At 45.1% G+C, this 24,570-nt stretch overlaps 1 protein-coding gene across 1 annotated transcript in view; it reads left to right on the forward strand.

The window, feature by feature from the left end:
• The first annotated feature begins 1,706 nt into the window (after positions 1-1,706).
• The window catches only part of LOC126471359 (spidroin-2-like), a 42,556-nt gene continuing 19,692 nt past the window's right edge, over positions 1,707-24,570 (forward strand). The window contains exon 1 of the mRNA XM_050099480.1: positions 1,707-1,817. Within this exon, the coding sequence (XP_049955437.1) occupies positions 1,707-1,817 (111 nt within the window). The remainder of the gene's footprint in view (positions 1,818-24,570) is intronic.

Below are 24,570 nucleotides of genomic sequence, written 5' to 3' on the forward strand. Positions count from 1 at the left end.
GTGACGGTTGGTGTGGTGTAGGCTGTGGTAAGTTCTCGTCTCAATGCTGCTTGTTCAGGTGTGTCTGTGGTGGCGATGTCGTCAGGAAGGAGTTTGCCTAGCAGGTACTCCGCTGTGCCTCTCCATCCTTTAGTCATCACCCCGTCATCCTGTCGTAGCGTTCCCAGAACCAGTGGGCTCTTGATTTTTTCGGTCACGATCTTGTAAGGTTCCCCCCATATGTTAAGTTGTGTTTGTCTTGCTACGTAGTCATTCCATTGGTCTTTTCTAGTCTTATTTAGTTCTTGTTTGTATCTGTCCTTGGCAAGCCGGTATTCATGTAGTCTTACTTGTCTTTCTCTGTCTGAGATTGCCCTTTGGTAGATTCTGCGTCTACGTCTGGTGTCCTGCTTGAGTTGTGTTAGGTGTGCTGTCCAAGGGCTGGTCTGCTGTTTTGTTTTGCGTGATGTGGGGATGCAGGTGTTTTGTATGTGTGTAATGATTTCTGTTAACTTGTGTGCTCTGTAGTCAACACTGCCTCTGATGTTCTGCAGTGATTGTTCCTGTATCTTGTGTCTTACTGTGTCCCAGTCTGTCCTATGAAAGAGCAGTCTTCTGGGTTGTGTTGCAGTGTTGTTGTTTGCTGTCTTCTGTAGAGTTAGTGTGATAACATTATGGTCACTCGTGGTAATGTGGTCATGTACCGTCCAGTCTAGTATGTAGGTAGTCGCGGCGTTATTTGCAAGGGTGATGTCTATGTTGGATGAGGAGCCGTCATGCCCTGTGAATGTAGGATGGTGTCCTTCCTCGTTGATGACGTTCAGTCCATTTTCATGTATTACGTCATTGATTATTCGTCCTCTGTCATCTGTTCTGTTGGAGTGCCATAGAGTGGATTTTGCATTAATATCTGCACAGATTAATAATTTTTTATTGCCGGCGTATTGTGCAATTTTTCTGATAGCATTTGCAAAGGGATTAATGCAATGGCTGTATTGAGCATAAATCGATGCAACGACCCATGTATCGCCCCTGTACGTAATCTCCACTGTAGCAACGTGTTCTGTGCATAATTCCGTTATTTTAACTGGGTGAATGTCTGTGTTGAGGATTATGACTGACGCCTTGCAGTCTGCCTTACCCGATATTGATATCGCGTGGGTGGGGATATTGGTGATATGGCCTTGTTTCGTATATGGCTCCTGTATGCACAGGATATCGCAGTTTAGCTCATTCAGGACCTGTGGAAGTTCCAGACTGACGTGTGTGCTTCTCATGGCGTTCAGTTGAGCAACCCTCAGATCGGATGCTTCACGTGAACGTAGCACTTACTTCCTGTTTGACTGAAATCGAAGTAGGTCCTTCCATAGGCCCTAACGTGATCCTTGTATAATTTTTCGAGATCAAATTTTTCTTCTCTGCGAGCGCAAACCTGCAGGAGTAGGTCTAGCAGACTATCTGAGTCCGTGGGGATGTTCTCTGTTTTCAGGATTATTCTGTCCGTCTGCTCCGTTGTACGAAAGCAGACTGAGTTGCCATGGGGGTGGTATAGCCTAATGATCATTCTTTGCGCTGTTTCGAAGAGCTCCCTTTTTTCTAATCTACTTAATTTTAAGTTTAAATCTACGTTGTTATAATTAAAATCGCTGGTGGTGGCAGCGGGTGTCGGCGTCTGCGCCGTCTTGGGGTGTCGTGGCTGAGTGGCAGCTACACGCTGCCCCTCTGCGATGGGTGCTTTGTTGATGCTGCTGTTGGTGTGCGCAGGGGGAGCAGCTGGTGGTGCTGGTGTTCCTCTTGCAGACACGGACTTGGGTGATGAGAGGGGGCCGGGGTCGCCTGTAGAAGGAACTTTTGTGGCACTGGGTGGAGGCGTCCGCGGTTGTCGGAAATTATCGTCACACGCAACTACTTTCCCCTCGCGTTTCGGTTGTTTAGACTCCTTGGATGTTTCTGTCACACGTGTGCTGTTGGCTCTTTCGGGTGTCGCTTCAGGTTGCCCAGGGGTGGTCTTGTTACTTTGATGATTGTGTACGCTGCACTCATTGGCGTAAGGGCAGCAGTATATGTCATCGTCGTCTTCTGTGGGTATGTCAGTGTGCCATATCTTTCGTTTGTTTTGCAGATGATGAGTGGTGTTGTCAGTGTGTTGGTCTTTCGTCAGTATGCCAGTCTTGTTGATTTGGATGTCTAGTACGTCTGTTTCTTTGGGGTTTACCTTGTACAAATCTGACAGGCTTTATGCGCCCCTCGCATTTTTTGGTGTCGTAGGTACGGGGGCGCACTGGAATAGAAGTGTAGTCTTGGTTCTTCGGCGTCGTGCTTTTGTGATGTTGCTGCGGTTGGTTATATGTGTCATGGTTGTCTTGGTTGTGTGAGGATGTAATGCTTGTTACTATTAATTCGTCTTGTAGTTCGTCAATTCTGTTCATTAGCGTCGTATGGAAAGTTATCCAATGCAGGATTTGTCTCTTGATTAGTTTGGCTGCGTCTGATGGTATCTGTCCAGTTAACGTGAGGTCGTCTATGAATTCGATGGTTGCATAGTGGCTGTCTTCCAAGTTCGTGTTGTGTGACAGTCCTGGGATGTAGCCGTCATTTGGGTAGTCGTCAGGGAGAAGTTTCTGCCTCTTACGCCAAGTTATGGCACGCTGATGATTGCGATTTATTGTCGAGGGTGCTTTGTATGGGTGCGTCTGTGCTTGGGTAGGTTTATGTCTCCCACCGGTTGGACTTGAGGGATTGCTAGTTTCCATAGTCTGTGCTGTCAATTAGGCGGTCTAGGAGTTGTTTGTACGTTTGACAAGCACCTCCCTTGCTTTTGTTGCACCTTCGATTCCTGTTGTGACAGGGGATGCAGTCGATGGCCTCCTTGGCTCGGCACTCGGCACGTTTATGGCCCTTCTTACCGCACCTTGAGCAGATAGCGGCTTGTTCGGTGCACCCTTTCGTTGTGTGCCCAATGTCACAGCAGTTGTAACACTGGCTAACGGCTGTGAAATCCCTGACAGTTAGTGATTGATAATCTACGTACACTTTGCCCTTTTTTGTTAGGTACCAGTATAATTTCGGTGGGACTTCAAGGACCTGATGGTTGTAACCCCTGCCCTTGGGTCCTGTTCGAAATCTTATTTTGACCTCGCTGTCAAAGTCGTCTTTCGAGAAGTCGTCACTTAGGTTTTGGTCATAGAGGCACTCTAAGAAGTCTTTGTCAGTAATTGTGTCGGACACCCGATAGATCGCGACTAGGGGTTTTCTCTTTCTGGGCCCTTCACAGGTAATGTTGTCGATGTCCTTTGCTTTTTCGATTATTTTTCGGCAATCTTCCTGTGTGGCTGCCTCGACTATGACCGCTGTTTTTGTATTCCTTATCGACTTGATGTGTAAATTGTCCTGCCTTGGATTAATGTGCTGGGTCAGTGTTTGTCTCACCGCTTTGGAGTCTTGGTTGGATGTTGACTTAATGAAGAGGGTGGTTGCCTGTTTCGCCTTGGCCGCCTCAATTCGTTTATGTTCTTTTGGGGCGGTGGACAGGGCCGCCCAAGAGAATGCCCATAAACTCCTCCCGCTCCTCCACCCTCTTTGACAAGATCATTGGCAGAATGAGGGCGTCTTCTTATGCATGAAGTCTTTGGCCGCCATTGCCGATGACTGTTGTTCAAAAGTTTAAGGAGTGGATGGCTTCGAACCCGGTATCTAGCATGTTTTGTTACCAACCGTATACGCTAGCCAGACACCGAGGTTGTACAGGTTGAAAAATGTGTGAGACAAATAGCGGTATCATTTGATTGAATTGGACTTAGAAGCTTGAAATTTGTACACTGCCAAGGGATCATAGACCTTGATACGTGACATAAATTTGAACTTGAGTCATCTACTGATTCCTGAGAAAAATGGTTGCTAAGAGTCGGAATGGTAGATAGACAGACAGAGACGCAGATGGACAGCTAAGCGATCCTCTAAGCGTTCAGTTTTTGCAGATTGAGGCACGGAAACACAGCTATAAATGTCCATCATGTAGCTACGTCCCGTTTAGAAATCAGTCAGCGACGTGAATGAAAAATGACTCGTTCAAAATCATTACGATTTGTCGTACAAAATGACCCTTACAATTTCCAAGTAACTAACCTTCTTGCAGATTAGGTTTGGGAGGTAGGAGTGGAGGAAGGGAATCTACCGGCCATGGTATCGCACCCACTCGCAAGAGTAAATATTAGAAGACGTGCATTATGGTACTAGTGATTGACGGGCACGTAAAATAAATGCACCTGCTCGGTTTCTTCACCCAGTCATCAGTCGGGCTATGCACAAATTAACTTGTCACCCTGAACTTTTTCACTTTTCAGAACGCTAATGAGGGACAAGGTGTATCCTAGTACGAAATGGCATAGGCGAACACTTGTCATGTAACGCCATGCAGGTGATTTTCGTGTCGGTTATGACGTTACGAGAGTAAGGGCATTTATTTATTATTTATTTATTCGTCAAGTGAAGGCGCGCTGCCTGTGTTAATAGCAGGTCGTACATTATGTCATCTTATGTTTTATACATTACAAATTCAGTATTATTACTACTACAGTTTTTCTTTTTTGAAAATTTCACGAAAGGATAAAGTATTATTACATTATTCCACTCACAAACAGCGCGAGGGAAAAGCGAGCACTTAAATATTTCTGTATGAACTCCAATTTCTCTCATTTTATTCCGCTACTCATTTCTCCCTATGTAGGTGGGCGCCAGTAAAATACTTTCCAATTCGAAGGACAAAGTTGGTGACGGAAATTTCATGAGAAGATCCTGCTGCAACGAAAAAAGGCTTTGTTTTAATGATATCCTTCCCAATTTGCATATCATATATCCGTGTCACTCTCGCCCCTGTTTCGCGGCAATGCAAAACAAGCTGCCTTTCTCTGAACCTTCTCGAGGTCCTCCGTTAATCCCATCTGATGCGGATCCCGCGCTACACGGCAGTACTCAAGAAGAGGGCGTATAGGCGCAGTGCAAGCAGTCTCTTTAATAGATCTGTTGCATTTTCTAAGTGTTTTGCCAATAAATCACAGACTTTTTCTTGCTTTCTCTCCCTCAACATTATCTATGTGATCGTTCCAATTTAAGTTATTCGTAATTGTGAACCCTAAGTATTTAATTGAATTTATAGTCTTTAGATTTGCGTGATTTAACGTGTAACGGGAATTTAGAGGATATCTTTTACTACTCATCTCAGTTTTTTCCTTCAATAAAACAACAAATTAGACAGTTTTCCACACGAGGCCAGATTCGATGTTACGTTGACAGTTTCTTGGGTCCAGTCTCTGAGAAACTTCTTCCGGATTCAGATTATATCACTCCCGATGACAGGACCTCCGTAATCTCCAGGGATGGGCTCACTTCCCCTTCAGTTGAGTGGTTCAATAAAATAATGAGGTTTGAAGTGATACTTTGCAGTTTTCATGGGCGACGTGTGGAGGAGTGATGCAAAAGATAATTTCTACAATACCTTCAAAGATTCCAGAAATGTGTCACGAAGTCGTTTCCCTCTACGTCAGGCCAAGAACGTTCGTCAGAAAAAGGCACATGTGCACACAAGTTAAAACAGGGAACGTGTAAAATTCCCTGTGAAGAAAAATCTTCAGTGATCTTCCTGAGTTAAAGGGAGTATTTATGAATGCAGCAATATGTTCTAGCTCTTAATATTACGTCTTTGAAGGTGGTTTTTATTGTAACATACAGCTGTTTATTTATTATAATTTTACATTTAAGCGATGCTTAACAACATACAATTCATGAAGCTGGTGCTAAAACTCTCGCGTACCACGGTAGAAGAATATACATCAATAAAACCGATTCAAAAGTTGATTCTTGTTATCTTGCAACTAAAAATACTAAAATTATTCTTTGTCTTTTTACAAACTGAGCACTTGTTCCACGGCGCTTTTCAGCTACAAAATGTACCAGTTACTGAAAGTCATGTAATCAAAAACATTGAAAGTAAGAAAGTCTAAAGATTGGTGTTTTTAAGTCCGGTTTTTTCAACACGAGTCCAAATTGGTGAACAAACCAAAATATCAGTCCGGACCAAGGACAAAATATTTCCACACTTCTGGAACGAATCACTAAAGGCACAAACTTTTTGCTCTAAATAGTCAGTTTTTGTTAACTTGTACGTATGTGTGAACGAAGGAATCTGTGCGTAATCTAGTCAAGTAACCACCCCAATTTCAGCCTAATGCTAGAACTGAGATTCTGTTATACGGTAGCTTCCAGAATTCAGAAGGTCACTGAAGGGTATCTTACAGAAGGAAACTTTAAAATCTTAAAAACTCTTGTATCACGAATAATATATATAATGTCAATGATTAACTAACGGATGTTAATGAAAAACTCAGAGCCTATATTTATGAAACGTAAAAGGAAACCTCTGTAGGAAAAACAAAATTAATTTTTCGAAAAAACCAGGCGGTTTTGTAAAGAAACGGAGACTTTCTCTTCTTATAATTCACTTCTGTTTTGACATTCGATGTACTAAGAGGTAGGTTGCCGAAATCCCTATGTTATATATTTTTTATGGAATAATAAGATTATCATTGATAAATATCGGCGTCTGCAGTTATTGTAGTGAAGCTTTTAATATTACCACATTGAATTTCTTTGATGATTTTATGTTTTTGAGGTAGATGTATCACGAAATGGCGGTCACGTTATTTGAAAGAAAATGAACGACTGCTTATCGCGTTGTGCCTTTTAAGTATATTGTTCTCCACAGGTCGGACCTGTAGATCCGCTTTTACGAAGACCGGTCGATTATTCACGGTAGTGTTTTACAGTCAACGAGCCTTCAAACTGCGGTTGTCGACAATTTCAGTTACAACCAGGGTCTCATACATCGAAAGAATGTAACAGCGTTGGCCTGAAGGTTAAAAAATATTAATGGTCCAGTATACTAAAAGGATTATTTATATGTATGTAGATGTGCGTAAGGATACTAACCACACCGTGGCATCGCATTTGTAATGCGTCCTTCCCGTGGCAAACTCATAATAATGCGCAGAATATTTTTTTATTAATTTGAATATTTCTCTCACTTTTAACTACCAATAAGGAAAGGAACGTTACAGTGGACGCTAGTCTGCCATCTTCCTTTCTTAAGTGGAATATCACGTTGAGTAAATTTCCTTCATAGGTTAACTGAAACTGTTTTCCGTAGCCTAGCAAATTGCTACAGCTAACACCTCATCCTTAACTTAATAAGCTGCACAGTGCAGAAACTAAGACTCTTCATATTAAAATATACATATTAAAATATACAATCATGACTGGAAAGTCTGCCCTCAGAGTTCCCTACCGACTTGTAGGTTGCGAGTCTGTCTGATAACGAGAAGTGATCCGTGTGGATTGCTGGTACGGAGTCGATACACGCGGTATCTGTCCATTAACTCTCGTAGCACTGAGTCCCTCACTTCGGGCTTGTGGCGTGAGGCTTTCGTGTCAGTTAGGAGTGAAAGCAGCAGTACCACAGGTCACGGTAAAAAGTGCGTATTTTGGACGGGAGTTCCATTTCCAGGAGTTCGGCCGCCATCTGCGAATCATTTCATTCGACCGCGATCCGGCGACTTGCGCGTAGGTGACAACGAAATGGAGACGATGGCGACAGCTGCGGAGGCGGCTGTTCGTGTTCTGCGGGCGGCGCGGCCTGGGTTCGTATCTCGCCGCTGTTGACTGCCTGACGGCGCAGCTCTCTGTGAGTACGGAACACTCTTTGGTGATACCCCGCACAGTGCAGCTGTTACAGAGTGCTGGCTTTTTAATAGGCGCGCTACGGAAAAGCTAATCCGTGATGTCAGTACATGCTGTGTGTAGCAAACTTTGGGCCACTTTAATTGCTTAAAGAATTTTCACTTAGTTTGGAAAAAGATGAAAAGTCAGTTGCTTCAGCGTACTCTTAGTAGCTAAATGAAAATGGTTAGAATAAATGTTAATTCGGGATTTCTGGCGGTTTGTGCAATAACTGCTTCGGGAGACTTAGCTTCGTAGTTCAGCTCTGTAGTCAAATTTCGTAGAATTTGCTCACTGAAAAGGTCAACCACAACTGGAAAGTGTTGGAAGTCGGGCGCAAAGGGTGTCCCATAACTGGAAGTAGCTAACGATGTACAACATGTTGACTGTTACAGCTTCCACGAATAGATGTCACGTGTTAGTTTATGACGGGATAGTGGTTAGACTACAGTAGCGTTAAGACGCTGCCCCACACCCCCTCCCCCGTGCGCTACCAGTGGATGTCAGAGTTTACGATCGATATTTAATAAACGTAAACTGTATTTTTACGGTGCTGTCCAACTGTAAGCATACATCGGGGTTTGAGAAATTTTTGACGAAAAGCTTAAGATGCCGGATGTTTAGTGAAATATAGTTTTATTCGAATTTATCTCACTGTATCGTGAGTCTCCAGAAATATGGAAACTACAATGAAGGGTAAAAACGAAGTAGCACTGTAAATTACCAAAATGGCAGTGCTGTATCTTTTAGGAATAGGTTATGATGGGAATATATATTTTACCCATAATAGAGACGGAAGCGCATCAAAATAAGTAATAAGTTCCCCGGATCTTCTACGGGCGAAGTGGGCTGTATATTCCAACGTTGTTTTAAGCAACTGTCATACGAGGACGAAATGAGGATAAATCTTCGCATCCCTGTGCCTGTTCCACTGAGAGCGAAGTAACATCAATAGTTATTACAGGTTTCATTGACAATTCGAATGAAGTTAGTGTAATCAGTTTTTGAGAGTAACATTTCCTTTCGAGGAGTTTCGTGGATAAATCTCTCCCATTGTAAGCCATTCCCTGGACCAGCGTCTTCTTGTCATCTGTAAACGGCGTGAAAATCGAAGCCACAGCTGCTTTATCTGCATGAGTGGCCTCTATCAAAATACGAGCAGGGTACGCTTCAAAGTGAGACAAGTGATAAAATTGTACCTGTTCGTGTTTGTTAAATTTGCCCTTGTCTGGTTGCGGATTGGTCAAAGTTTGGTCGTTTATGGGAGTGTTAACTAGCAGAAAAAGGGATCGGAGGTACCTGTGACAATGATTCATTCCGCATTCGGAGAGCCACAGAACACGGGTGTAGGCAGCCAGTGACGCGAAGTGGAGGCGATACGTGGTCTGTCGTCACCCACACCTCACCTGTAGGAGGGACTAAATCCACATTTCCGCTCGCGACGAACTGCCACTTTTGGCGTCGGCACTATGGGTGGGATTCGTGGTTTCTGTGAAGCATTTGAAATTGTGGCCACGTATGAAGTGCACAGAGATTTTGCGATCCCCTCCCCTCTCTGCCACGGCCCCTGGAATCTTTGTTGTGTGACAGAAAATGGCTCTGAGCACTATGGGACTCAACTGCTGAGGTCATTAGTCCCCTAGAACTTAGAACTAGTTAAACCTAACTAACCTAAGGACAACACAAACATCCATGCCCGAGGCAGGATTCGAACCTGCGACCGTAGCGGTCTTGCGGTTCCAGACTGCAGCGCCTTTAACCGCACGGCCACTTCGGCCGGCCTGTGTGACAGATCTGCAGCATGGCTAGAGGTTTAAATTAGGTTAAAAGGTGAATTGGCCAAGCTAATGAATGTGAATAAATGCCAAAGGGCATGAGCAGCATTTAATGTGATAGACAAGCAAGGGTCGGATTACAGTTCTTCACATCGACCAATTGGGATAAATAGTATACTTGATCACCAGACTTCTCTTTTTCTACTGCAGCTGTACAATTAAATTTTCCTGCATACAACTATCTTGTTAGACATTCTGCAAAGTAAAACTGTTGACATACGACGCTGTAAGACTGAAATAGAAAACTGCATTAAGGGTAGTGAGACTAATATGTATGAAAAGCAAAGTGGAAGGTAAGAACCTTATAAATTCAGCAGGAGTATCTGAAATGAATTGTAACGAAACAGAAGTATGTATTCAGAAATGGAGAAGGCTAGTATTCGAGGTAATTGACACAGTAGTAGTGAACACGGAAACTAGATTCCAGGACTACCGTGAAACAGTTTCCCTATACGTAATGCTGAAAAGCTACTTAAAATATATCATTTCGCAAGGAAAAACTGAAAACAGTTTATGTACAGCAATTATGATAAACGTCTGGAGCTGCAGGACTTCCTTCAATCCATTATAAAAAAATTGATTAAAAAAACGTGTTCTCTGGATGAGTGAAATGACTTGGTTCTTGAAATTCCACGATCCACCGTGTCTTGCAAAAGCGTGAGTACGTTAAAACCCGTTAAAGCCTACTTTCACAACAGTGACAAATGGCACTGTCCAACTTGACTGTGTTGACTGTAGAGAAGGGCACTTGGAAATCAGATCGGTAGGATTTTTTCTCTCTCGTTACCGGTTTACGCCCAGGAAAAAGGCCTGGAGGTTAGAAAAACTTCATAAAAACGTGGTACACTGCATTACTAAGTATTACATCTTGATGAAAGTGTACCTGTTTAATATTTTTTGCATTTAGTTATAACAATTGTTGTAGTTTCTTAGTGGAAATATGAAAGTAATTTTCACAGTGCTTAAGAATTGTTCAAAGATGTTTACGAATTAGTAATTCTCAGCCTAATCTACAAAAATGTCAAGCTTCGCCATTGGAATTAAAACATTTGTCAACGTCTTTTATTTTGCTTAACCGTTCTGTATAAATCGATTTGCAGGTAAATGAATCATTTTAGTCAATTGCCGGGATACAACCACTGAATTTGAGGTCCGATTAAATCCTGCCAGTGGCTAGAAATCGTAATGTAGCGAGATGCTTCTCCTCGCAGCTTACAACCTATGATGAATTTATTTTTCGTTAAAAGCTGTTTGACGTTCAGCAGTTCTCAGATATTACGAAAGTCATAAGCTACGTTAAGTAACAAAGTAGGTCAGTTTTTCCTTGCGTTGGCCACTTTTTTGCCAGCATTTATCTTGCCTTTACTGGCCGTGTTACTAACCAAACAGCCAAGGCAAACAGCCAAGGCAGAGTCCCGTTTCTGTTCTTGTAAGACTAACCGGAACCTCGTAGACATTTATCATATGAACAAATCACAACACGGGGCACCGTGATCGCGTAGTGCAGTCGGTTACGAAATTGGTTCATTGGTCGGTCGAGCGATGTAATACTGCGTGTGGAGGGGCCTTAATTAAAAGAATGACTTGCAGTGCAGGCCAGTGTATCCGTTCGCGCCATATTTACACGCCTTCTGCCGTAGTTAGCACACTACGCATAAAAACAAAAACTGCAAGGTAAATGGACACCCCCTGCAGATCCAGAGGTTAGAATAGGCCCGAGGTATTCTCGCCTGTCCTAAGAGGCTACTAAAAGAAGTCTCGCGTTTCGGCCTATATGTGATGGTCCCATGTAGTGTTTGACGACAGTTTTTCAAAATTTTCCCGAAGAGCGAGCCAATTTTGGAAGGACGCTTTACACGGTGCATATTGCCCATCGTGCGCTGAGACGCCTCGCATCCTCTGTCGACACAGATCTGCTCTTCTGCTCATTCTCCAACTGTTGGGCGAGGTCAGCCTCCTGGGTGCGTATTTTTCCATAAACTGTGCAGTATCGTTTTCTACGGTGACGATAATGGACTCGTTTGCTTGGTTGCATCTGACATCCAGCACGGTAGCCAGCCCGTTGCGGTGGGGCCGCCATGTACCCTGTTGGTTGTGGCCCCCTGACCACACAGGGATCGCTCTGCTGATGCCAGCGCCATTAACTCCCCATCTATGCCAAGGGGTAGATAAGAACTTTCAGCGTTGCAGCGCGTCAGCAATCGTAAGTATCGAAATAATTATGAATAATCCGCCTCAATTGCACAAACTACCTGGTGTTGACCTAGGTTTCAGCGTGGGTATCCACGCCTTCTTCACAACGAATATAAAACAACTTGCGTAAATAGGCGTAGTCAAAGGCTAAAATCAACAGCTACAGCGGAAAGACCCCATAAATTCTTTTTAGAAATACATGGTACATATTTACCAAGTCAACAATATTACTTAACTCAACCCTGTTTGTACTGCCTCGCCCCAGCCAACGTACGATGGTCAACGGCTCTCCACCGAACTGAGGCACCGCAGGCTGCTCACATGCGCGGCTATCGAAATCACTGCGCATGCGCGCGGCCAGGAAACGCTCTTCTTATGCATGGGAGCGGGGTTACAAAGTTAACTCGGCGATGTCCTATCCTTGCCACATTGTATGAGTGGGGTCTCTGGGGCCCGCTCCCGATTTGTATCCAAAACTGTCTCTTCGTACTTTCTGTGTTAAAGTTGGTGCCTCCCATAGTTCAATCCATATCCAGGAGAATAGACTCAATACAGAGCCCTGTGGAACTCTACTTTTAGTGGCCATTAACGGTCTAGCAGCAGCTGTCGAGCCCTGTCTCACCTTCTCTGTATGCAGACGACTTGTGTATTTTGTGCTGCTGCTCCAGTACTGGTGTTGCTGAGCATCACCTACAGGGGGAGAAATCCACAAGGTGCAGTCATGGGCACTAGTCTGTGGATTCGTTTTCAGCCGGCAAGTCATGTTGTGCACTTCTGTCGACGTCATTCCATTTATCCAGACTCAGGATTTTACCTTCATGGCGATCCACTCACTGTACTTGAGACATCGATTCTTAGGGCTGGTTTTCCGCACTCGATTGACTTCCTCATTTTCGTCAGCTTAAGCAAAAGTGCTGCAAAAGTGCTGACAGCACCTCAATGCCCTCTGTTGCATAAGCTACACCAATTGATGCGCAGAATGCTGTACACTGCTGTGGCTCTACAGAGCCCTTGTCAAGTCCCGAATTGACTATGGGAGTGTAGTTTATGGTTCGGCAGCGCCTTCAGCGGTGCGTTTACTCGACCCTGTGCACCACTGCAGGGTTCGACTAGTGACAGGAGCTTTTAGGACGAGTCCAGTGACCAGTGTACTGGTGGAGGCTGGGGTCCCTCAATTGCAAAACAGACGTGCGCAACTGCTCGACAGTTACGTACCACACATTCGTAGTTCTCCTGAGCATCCGAATTACCTTCTCCTTTTCCCACCAGCGGCAGTCCATCTTCCGCATTGGTGACCCAAATCAGGGCTAATGATTGCAGTTCTCGTGCGATTGCTTCTGTCTGGAGTCCTTGCCTGTACCACCACTCCTCGAGGTCCATTCACGTACACCTCCACGGTGCATGCCTTCGCCACTGCTTTGTCCGAACCTTTCACGCGGCCCTAAGGATACCGTTAACCCTGTGGCTCTCTGTTGTAACTTCCTCTCGACTCTCGACATGTTCCGGTGTTCTGAAGTGGTTTTCACAGACGGCTCGATGGCTGACGGTCGCGCTCGCCTTGCCTACGTTCACGGCGGCCATATTGAACAGCATTCCTTACCCGATGGCTGTGGTGTATTCACTGCAGAGCTGGTGGCCATTCCTCGTGCGCTTCAGTATCTCTGTTAATGCCCTGGGGAGTCTTTCATGTACTGACTCATTGAGTAGCCTACAAGCTATCGACCAGTGCTACCCTCGTCATCCTTTGGTAGCGGTCATCTAGAAATCCATCTGTGCCCTGGAACGGTTCGGTCGTTCAGTGGTGTTTCTCTGGACCCCAGGTCACGTCGGAATCCCAGGCAACGAATTTGCCGACAGGCTGGCCAAGCAGGCTACGCCGAAACCGCTTACGGAGATAAGCTTGTCTGCAAGTGACCTGTATTCAGTACTATGCTGCAAGGTTTTGCGGCTTTGGAAGACGAAATAGCATAACCTCCGCATTCACAACAAACTGTGTGCCATTAAAGAGACACCCCTCAGGGGGTTCACAACTCTTTCGTGGATACGTGCGTAGCGAGCACGGGACACCGAGCTAATGTGGCCTTCCTTCCTTTCTGGGCTGCATACCTTCCCTTTCCGCAACCTTCCCCATTCCCCATCTTCGCCCCCCCTCACCTCCGCCTCTTTCCTTCCCTTTCTCCCCCTCTGGGAGTATGTTTTGTGCCTACGTCTGGAGACGGACGCTTGAAACTGTAACACACTCTTTGCTTTCTCCGCTTGCAAGTATTTGTCCTTCATTTTTCCTTACCTCTTCTCTTTGCCCTTCTCTCCGCTGCGGCGTTTGAGACCGCTCTTCCTTCCTTTCCCTTTGTTCTTTCCCTTTGTTTTTTCCCCTTCCTCTTTTTTCCTCCCTGTGTGTGTCTGAAGGCCGACCCACATATTTCCATGTGTAGCCGGTGACGAAGTAACGCGTAATTCCCCACCCCAGGTAGACAGGTAGGACACGTACGTACCCCCTGGTAACGGCCAGGCCCAGGAAGGGGTGATTACCCGAACTGATACCTTCCGAAAGTGCCGATTGGTCCCTCCGTTCGTTTCTCAGGAGGTGTGAACAATCACCTAAGGCGGGAGTGCCCTCAGAGAGGGCCCCCACATGGGAGGAGCGCGCTATCGGAGACGCCGGTAATCATGGGGGGTACTTTTGCAATGGTTTCCTCTTCTATGTATGCTCACAAGCGTAAGTTCAATGAGTCTCAGCCACAGACAGTCCTTCCATCGTTAACACAGTTCCTTGTTGTTTCTCGGTCTGACGAAGGTCACTACTTCTCCACGGTCAACCCTTTCATTATTCAGAAAGGTGTTGACGCAATTGCAGGTCCTGTGAAGTCTTGTTCCAGATTACGAAATGGGACCTTGTTGTTAGAAACAGTGCCCTCCAGGCACAAAAATTGCTGCGTTCTTCACTGCTACACACCTTCCCTGTCTGGGTAGAACCGCACCGTACTTAAAATTCGTCATGTGGGGTCATTTATACACGCTCCCTCGACGCATTGTCGGACGAGGAAATTCAACACTGTCTGACAAGGGCGTAACGGCTGTCCATAGTCATGAAAAGGATTGACGCGAACATCATTCCAACCCGTACTGTCTTTTTGACATTTGGCAAAGTTCAACTCAAATCGAAAATCAAAGCAGGTTATGAGATAATTTCCGTTCGCCCTTACATCCCAAACCCTACGCATTGCTATCGGTGTCAGCGGTTCAATCACACCAGCCAGTCCTGTTCCAATGCGGCCAAATGTGTTACGTGTGGCAAGGATGCCCATGAGTGTGCTTGTCCACCTCCATCCCCTTGTTGCATCAACTGTATGGGTGATCACGCTGCTTCGTCTCGAGATTGCCCCATTTTTAAAGACGAAAAGCTCATTCAGGAAATCAGAGTGAAGGAAAAGGTGTCGACCTTTGCTGCTCGAAAATTATTCACCAGTCGAAAGCCCACACCGTGCCTCAGACAGGAAAATACAGCACTGTCCTTGCCTCTCATCGGCCAACAAAGGAGGCGGCCATGCAAACTTGTAATCTCACCTTTAGTGCCACGGTCGTCAGATCGGCCAGCGCAAAGATCGCCCGTTCAACCACCCCACTTTTGCCTGCTCACTCTATGGCTCATCCTTCATCGGGTTCTGCTAAATCTCGAGCCCCAAAGTCAGACGACAAGACTTCAAAAAAAGAGCATACTCGTGAAGATTTTTTATGTACCCCAACTTCACACCCATCGGTTCCTCCTTCATCTAAACATCATACCTCCAAGATCAGGATCTTTTGCCTTCGGCTGAGTGCCGTTTCACACTGTTGGTCGCAAGCTCTGAGCAGTCATTCAGTTGACGGCAACCTTGGTCACATTGCTCCATTTTCTGTTCACCCTATGTCCATTATCCACTGGAGTATCCACGGCATTCGAACCAATCGGGATGAATTGTCGATCCTCTTACGATCCTACTCGCCGGTCATCTTTTGTGTTCAGAAAACAAAGCTGCGTCCCCATGACCGCTTTGTTCCCCCCATTTTCAGTCTGTCCGATTTGATCTCCCCTCTGTTGAAGGCACTCCAGCTCATGGAGGACTTAAAATTCTTCTCCATGATACTCTCCATTATCACCCAATCCTCTTAAACATTTCCTTCCAAGCACTCTCTGTCCGTCTTCCCCTTTCTGGATACACCTTCTCTTTGTACTGTATACATTCCATCGTCCATGTCAATGGCACGAGCTGATCTCCATCTTCTTGGTCAGCTTCCACCCCCCCTATTTGATGGCTGGGGACTTCAATGCCCACCACCTGCTTTGGGGATCTCCACATCCTTGTCCACGTGGCTCACTATTGCTAGACGTCTTCCACCAAGTGGATCTAGTTTGCCTCAACACTGGGGACCCTACATTTTTGTCTGCCTCCATGACAAATTTCTCTCATTTGGACCTTTCGGTCGGTACTGTTCCGCTAGCTCGGCGCTTCGAATGGTTCGTCCTTGATGATACATACTCTAGTTACCACTTTCCATGTGTCCTTAGACTGCAGCCTCAACAGCCATATATGTGCCCGCGATGCTGGAAGTTTGGCGAAGCCGATTGGACACTTTTTTCGTCTCTAGCGACATTCGATGACCGTCACTTTCCTAGCGTCGACGATGAGGTCACACATATTACCGACGTTATTCTTACAGCTGCGGAACGTTCAATACCACGCACCTCCGAATTGCCCCGGCGCCCCCCAGTTCCTAGGTGGAACGAGGCATGCCGTGACGCAATACGTGAGCGGTGACGTGCTCTTTGCGTTTTCCGCCACCATCATACTTTGGCCAACTGTATCCACTATAAGCAGTTCCGAGCGTGATGCCGTCGTGTCATCCGCGATAGCAAGAAGGCAAGCTGGAAATTCTTTATTAGCTCATTTAACACCTTCACTCACTCCTCGGAAGTTTGTAGTCGGCTTCGACGGTTAACTGGCGCGCCTAGTTTCTCCCCGGTCTCTGGGATCACTGTCGCGCATGATACGTTAGTGGACCCCGTCGCAATTTCTAACTCATTGGGTCCACACTTTGCTGAGATTTCGAGCTCTTCAAATTACCCGCCAGCGTTTCTACCGAAGAAACGTGCAGTGGAAGTGCAACCTCTTGCTTTCTCCTCTCAAAATCGCGAAAGCTATAATACTGTTTTCTCTATGCGGGTACTCAACATGCACTCTTCTTCTCGCTCCTCCGCCCCAGGACCGGATGGTATCCACATCCAAATGTTGCTGCATTATCATACCATAGTCTGCGTTACCTCCTTCGCCTTTATAATCGAATTTGGACCGACAGTACTTTCCCCAGACGATGGCGGGAAGCTATCGTCGTTCCTGTTCCGAAACGTGGACAGGACAAACATCTCCCCTCTAGCTATCGCCCCATTTCTCTCACGAGTAGTGTATGTAAGGATTTGGAGCGTATGGTGAATTACCGTTTAGCGTGGTGGCTGGAATCCCGCAGTCTTATAACACCTGCCCAATGCGGATTCCGAAAGCATCGTTCTGCAGTTGACCATCTTGTTGCTCTCTCCACTTATATCATGAACAATTTTCTCCGGAAACGCCAAACAGTAGCAATATTTTTTGATCTGGAGAGAGCATACGATACGTGTTGGAGGACAGGCATCCTCCGCACACTGTTCTCTTTGGGCTTTCGAGGTCGGCTGCGCCTTTTTCTTCACGAATTTATGGCAGAGCGCACATTTAGAGTGCGGGTGAACACTACTCTCTCCCGTACTTTCTCCCAAGAAAACGGGGTACCCTAGGGCTCTGTGCTGTGTGTTGTATTGTTTGCCATTGCCATAAATCCAATTATGGACTGTCTCCTTCCCGATGTCTCAGGCTCCCTCTTTGTGGACGATTTTGCGATCTACTACAGCTCTCAACGGACGAGCCTTATTGAACGACGTCTTCAAGGATGTCTCGATCGCCTCCACTCTTGGAGCATCGAAATCGGCTTCCGCTTTTCTCCCAGTAAGACCGTTTGTGTTAATTGTTGGCATCGTCAGGAGTTTCTTCTACCCTCCTTACATCTAGGACCTGTCAACCTTCCATTTTCGGACGTCGCTAAATTCTTGGGTCTTATGTGACTACGAAGGCTTTCCCGGCGTAATAATTGATAATATTCTTCTCGGGTATGCAGCCGGATCATAACGTCTTCATGACACAATATTTCGGGGTTCAACTGGCCGCCATCTTCAGGTGAGAGCGCTGGTGCACAATCTCCCCGGAACTGACTTCCCAGCGCAAGCGGCAGCCCCTATATAGGCCGCAGAAGACCCACAACGCGTGCGCGAGAAGGTGCCGTAGCTGCCCTCTAGCGCAGTAAACATGCCGCGCCGCCAGTGGTGGAAAGAGACGAAATCGAGATATCGCTGTCAAAAATAAAAGAAAAAAAAATTTTATTCTTTCGATTGAAACACAGACCGTTGTTTTTTAATGTCAGATAACACCGGGTCCCAAGTCTTACTTAAAAGGTAACCCTTGTCTCTATTAATAAGATTGTCAGATAAACGAATCTCTAGGGATTCTTTTAAAACGCAGTCCCAATAGCGAGATGCAGGGGCAACCATTTGTGTCGCATCATATAGCATTCTGTCCCCCTCGGTGAGACAGTGCTCCGCCACTGCGGATTTCTCAGGTTGAAGCAGCTGTGTGTGCCGCTGATGCTCAACACATCGGTCCTGAATGGTCCGGATTGTCTGACCAATATAAGGCTTCCCACAGTGGCAAAGGATCTTGTACACACTGGGCTTCCTCAAACCCAAGTCATCCTTAACAGAGCCAAGAAGCGCTCTAATCTTGGCTGGCGGACGAAAAATACTTTTGATGTGATATCTTTTTAGAATTCTTCCTATCTTCGAGGAAATGCTCCCAGCAAAAGGCAGAAAAGCCACCGATTTGCAGGTATCTTCTGGTGGTTCAGGCGATGGTCCAAACTGGAAAGCACGAGGATCTGTTTATCTGTATAGCCATTCTGCTTGAACACAACCTTAAGGTGGTCCAATTCTTGTGTCAAGCTTTCTCCATCTGAAATGGCATAAGCTCTTCTCGCCAACGTCCGCAGGACCCCCGTACGCTGGAATGATGGATTACAGCTAGAAGCATGCAGGTAACGGTCCGTGTGCGTAGGCTTTCGATAAACACTGTGTCCCAGTGTCCCATCATCCTTTCTGTACACCAGAACATCCAGAAACGGAAGCTTTCCATCACTTTCCACCTCCATGGTAAACTTGATGCTAGGATGCAGGGAACTGAAATGATCTAGGAGGTGGTCAAAAGCTTCTCTCCCATGAGACCACACCATAAACGTGTCATCAACGTACCTCCAGAAACAGGTTGGTTTTAAGGACGCCGTCTTCAGCGCCATGTCCTCCAAATCTTCTGGACATGCAGCTTTACTGTATGATTAAATGAGGATGGCGTCCTCTTGGGTAAAATATTCTGGAGGTAAAATAGTCCCCCATTCGGATCTCCGGGTGGGGTCTACTCAAGAGGACGTCGTTATCAGCAGAAAGAAAACTGGCGTTCTATGGATCGGAGCATGGAATGTCAGATCCCTTAATCGTGCAGGTAGGTTAGAAAATTTAAAAAGGGAAATGGATATGTTAAAGTTAAATACAGTGGGAATTGGTGAAGTTCAGTGGCAGGAGGAACAATACTTTTGGTCAGGTGAATACAGGGTTATAAATACAAAATCAAATAGGGGTAATACAGGAGTAGGTTTAATAATGAATAAAAAATAGGAGTGCGGGTAAGCTACTACAAACAGCATAGTGAACGCATTGTGGCCAAGATAGACACTACAGTAGTACAAGTTTATATGCCAACTAGCTCTGCAGATGATGAAGAAATTGATGAAATGTATGATGAGATGAAAGAAATTATTCAGGTAGTGAAGGGAGACAAAAATTTAAGTCATGGGTGACTGGAATTGCAGAGTAGGAAAAGGGAGAGAAGGAAACGTAGTATGTGAATATGGATTGGGGCTAAGAAATGAAAGAGGAAACTGCCTGGTAGAATTTTGCACAGAGCACAACTTAATCATAGCTAACACTTGGTTCGAGAATCATAAAAGAAGGTTGTATACATGGAAGAAGCGTGGAGACACTGTCAGGTTTCAGATAGATTATGTAATGGAAAGACAGAGATTTAGGAACCAGTTTTTAAATTGTAAGACATTTCCAGGGGCAGATGTGGACTCTGGCCACAATCTATTGGTTATGAACTGTAAATTAAAACTGAAGAAACCGCAAAAAGGTGGGAACTTAAGGAGATGGGACCTGGATAAACTGAAAGAACCAGAGGTTGTACAGGGTTTCAGGGAGAGTGTAAGGGAACAATTGACAGGAATGGGGAAAGAAATACAGTAGAAGAAGAATGGGTAGCTTTGAGGGATGAAATAGTGAAGGCAGCAGAGGATCAAATAGGTAAAAGACAAGGGCTAGTAGAAACCCTTGGGTAAAAGAAGAAATATTGAATTTAATTGATGAAAGGAGAAAATATAAAAATGCAGTAAATGAAGCAGGCAAAAAGGAATACAAACATCTCAAAAATGAGATTGACAGGAAGTGCAAAATGGCTGAGCAGGGATGGCTAGAGGGCAAATGTAAGGATGTAGAGACTTCTCACTAGGGGTAAGATATATACTGCCTACAGGAAAATTAAAGAGACCTTTGGAGAAATGAGGACCACTTGTATGAATATCAAGAGCCCAGATGGAAACCCAGTTCTAGGCAAAGAAGGGAAAGCAGAAAGGTGGAAGGAGTATATAGAGGGTCTATACAAGGGCGATGTACTTGAGGACAATATTATGGAAATGGAAGAGGATGTAGATGAAATGGGAGATATGATACTGCGTGAAGAGTTTCACAGAGCACTGAAAGACCTAAGTCGAAACAAGGCCCCGGGAGTGGACAACATTCCATTAGAACTACTGACAGCCTTTGGAGAGCCAGTCCTGACAAAACTCTACCATCTGGTGAGCAAGATGTATGAAACAGGCGAAATACCCTCAGACTTCAAGAAGAATATAATAATTCCAATCCCACAGATATGAAAATTACTGAACAATCAGTTTAATAAGTCACAGATGTAAAATACTAATGCGAATTCTTTACAGGCGAATGGAAAAACTGGTAGAAGCCAACCTCGGGGAAGATCAGTTTGGATTTTGTAGAAATGTGGGAACACGTGAGGCAATACTGACCCTACGACTTATCTTAGAAGAAAGATTGAGAAAAGGCAAACCTATGTTTGTAGCTTTTGACAAACTTGACTGGAATACTCTCTTTCAAATTCTGAAGGTGGCAGGGGTAAAATACAGGGAGCGAAAGGCTATTTACAATTTGTACAGAAACCAGATGGCAGTTATAAGAGTCGAGGGACATGAAGGGGAAGCAGTGGTTGGGAAGGGAGTGAGACAGGGTTGTAGCCTCTCCCCGATGCTATTCAATCTGTATATTGAGCAAGCAGTAAAGGAAATGAAAGAAAAATTCAGAGTAGGTATTAAAATCCATGGAGAAGAAATAAAAACTTTGCTGTCTGAGAGAATTACAATGTCATCAGTGAACCTCAAAGGACCTGGAAGAGCAGCTGAACAGAATGGACAGTGTCTTGAAAGGAGGATATAAGATGAACATCAACAAAAGCAAAACGAGGATAATGGAATGTAGTCAAATTAAATCGGGTGATGCTGAGGGAAGTAGATTAGGAAATGAGACACTTAAAGTAGTAAATGAGTTTTGCTATTTGGGGAGCAAAATAACTGATGATGGTCGAAGTAGAGAGGATATAAAATGTAGACTGGCAGTGGCAAGGAAAGCGTTTCTGAAGAAGAGAAATTTGTTAACATCGAGTATTGATTTAAGTGTCAGGAAGTCGTTTCTGAAAGTATTTGTATGGAGTGTAGCCATGTATGGAAGTGAAACATGGATGATAAATAGTTTGGACAAGAAATGTGGTGCTACAGAAGAATGCTGAAGATTAGATGGGTAGATCACATAACTAATGAGGAGGTATTGAATAAAATTGGGGAGAAAAGGAGTTTGTGGCACAACTTGACAAAAAGAAGGGACCAGTGGGTAGGACATGTTTTGAGGCATCAAGGGATCACAAATTTAGCATTGGAGGGCAGCGTGGAGGGCAAAAATCGTAGAGTGAGACCAAGAGATGAATACACTAAGCCGATTCAGAAGGATGTAGGCTGCAGTAGGTATTGGGAGATGAAGAAGCTTGCACAGGATAGGGTAGCATGGAGAGCTGCATCAAACCAGTCTCAGGACTGAAGATCACAACATGGATCTTACAACATTTAGTCTCACTACAATAAGCGTGTGTACACTAACCCGTGTATCCATCACAATGCTCTCTATTTGCTCATTATTATTTGTTGCTAAGTAGTCAACAATGCTTTTGCAATAATTTACACTTAAAGTGGGCACCTGCACTAATAATTATTGTTGTAAATACTTCTCTGAGAAAGCTTTTGGTATGATCTCAGATGACATACCTAAAATCGTGTTGCAGCATATATTTTAGCCAACATATGGAGGCTTCATTGAAGTCACCACTATCTGTATTTGTATGACTGGGGTACCTATTAGGAATGACTGAGCTCTTCTGTGAGCTGTTCAGCAACTCATTCAGGTGGTTGGTAAAACGAGCTATGTAATTACTAATTTGAGTTGTCAAATATAAACCATCCATACTAACTCACAGGAACTGTCTACATAAATTTCACTAAAAGGTAAATTACTGCTGACAGCAACAAACATTCTACAACCAACTGTATTAAATCTCCTCTTAACAATCACAGTTCAGTCCTCAGTAAGATTTTCAGTTGAAATTACTTGTGGTTTTAGCTATGTTTGCATACCTAAAACAGTTTGAGCTTCCATGCTTTCTATTAGAGATAGGAGCTCTGGATATTTCCCAACACAGCTTCAGTAATTTACAGTCACAATACCAACTGCATCTAAAGCTACCTTCATCCTGTTTTTGCCCTGCACCCTTTTAAACCGTCACCCTTTCTGTAACTTACCAAGACCCTCTAACATAAGAAGCCAACCATTCACCTTCACACACCCCCACTATCTGAGTAGTCTCATCCTGTGTTTAGTGGTCCCCTGACATATTAAGCATAGCCCAGGAAACACACCACCACAATGTGAAAGTCAGTGAATCTGCAGACTGAGTGCAGGACTGTCATAGCCCCTGATAGAGCTGAATTTCTGTGGATTCTGACATGAGCAGGAGCCCAGACAAACACCACTGATTGACTGGACCATTCCATGGCATAGATGGACTCCTGGATGATCGCTACCAAAGGATGACATCCTCTCCATGGGGACAACACCTTGATGAAGAACTGTCTGTGTGAGTGGAGAGGCTTGCATATCTGCGTGAAGCTGAGGCTGAGGGCTTCGCCTAAGTTAGAGGACCTACTGCCGGAAAGGCTTCAGCCAATGGATCAGACTAAGTGTCCCACAACGTCCCATTTTCCCTATCCACTCTTAGTCCTACCCAACCCAAGGTGTGTTGCGATATGTGCCGAGGGGTGTGTGGCACGTGGGAAGATGTGTTGTAAATGGAGCCTCAGGGATACTGGATGACCTCCCTGAGTAAGTAGCCTTACACTGTGTGGGGTATTAGTGGTGTAGACCTTGTAGATCCCCAAATCTCCTGAGACCAATATGGACATCATTACAGAAAACTTTGAAAAACAAACTGAGGGGCAAACTGAGACCTCAGATATCCAAACATCGGGGTCAGTACCAATGAAAGGCATTCCCAATACTGAATCAGGGTGTAGACCTGAGCCACAAGTGGCAGCAGTAACTGAGAAGCTAGACCAAATTAAAATCAAAGACTTGCTGGGGTGCAGAGGAGGAAAATTCTCAGGGGACAGAGGAAAATTCTCGGACAGAGGAAAAAGGATGGGAAATAATGACTTCCTAATGACAAGGTGTGGAAATTAAACAGACTTGAACCTAAGACCCCCCAAGAAGAAACACTCCCAGGTTGAAGTAGATAAGCAGACCCCCACTACATCGAAGACAGGTAGCAAGTGGATAAGGGACGAATCAGACTTCCTCCTCCCTTCATAAGTGAGTCTAGAAAAAGCCAATGCTAGAAATAGGGAAACAGACCTATAGCACTGCAGTCTCATTTTTTAGGGTGTTATCCAGGAAGGCTATCCAATGGTGGCCATGATCTCGCAGCAGGAGAAATTGCTACAGATGGACCTCTTCAAAAGGATTAGGGGGATGCTGGCCCAGGACCCAACTACAGCAGGGTCTCCCTAGATTGTGGTGCCCACATTTTTGGCTGTGAGGGTGGTGCACATGGTGGATGGCTTAAGGACAAGGTGCCCATGATATCCCCGTGGGAAGATGGGAAGCTGCTGGTTAAGACAGCAGTAGAGCCTCTTAAGACAGCAAAGATGTCAATATGGGTACCATAGGTCCTTACAAAAGTCTCTCCTAAGACACTGTTGGGGAAAAATAGGGGCCCAGAACCCAAAAGTAGCGACAGAAGATTGGAGAGTGATCAACCAGAAGGTTGTACCAGAAGGACTAACCCTGGAGTGGAGGTCGGAGAGAATTCCCTTAAGGCAATGGGGGAGCAGGACCTGAAATTGTTTTTAAGGTTCTCGAAGGTCACCGTCAGGGTTCTCAAAGATGGCAGCAAGATAAACTCTGGAGGTGCTGCAGATTAATCTGCAGCACAGTGAAGGTGCCTATGCTGCCCTG

Source organism: Schistocerca serialis, chromosome 3 (assembly GCF_023864345.2).
Source record: "Schistocerca serialis cubense isolate TAMUIC-IGC-003099 chromosome 3, iqSchSeri2.2, whole genome shotgun sequence".
Taxonomy (NCBI): domain Eukaryota; kingdom Metazoa; phylum Arthropoda; class Insecta; order Orthoptera; family Acrididae; genus Schistocerca; species Schistocerca serialis.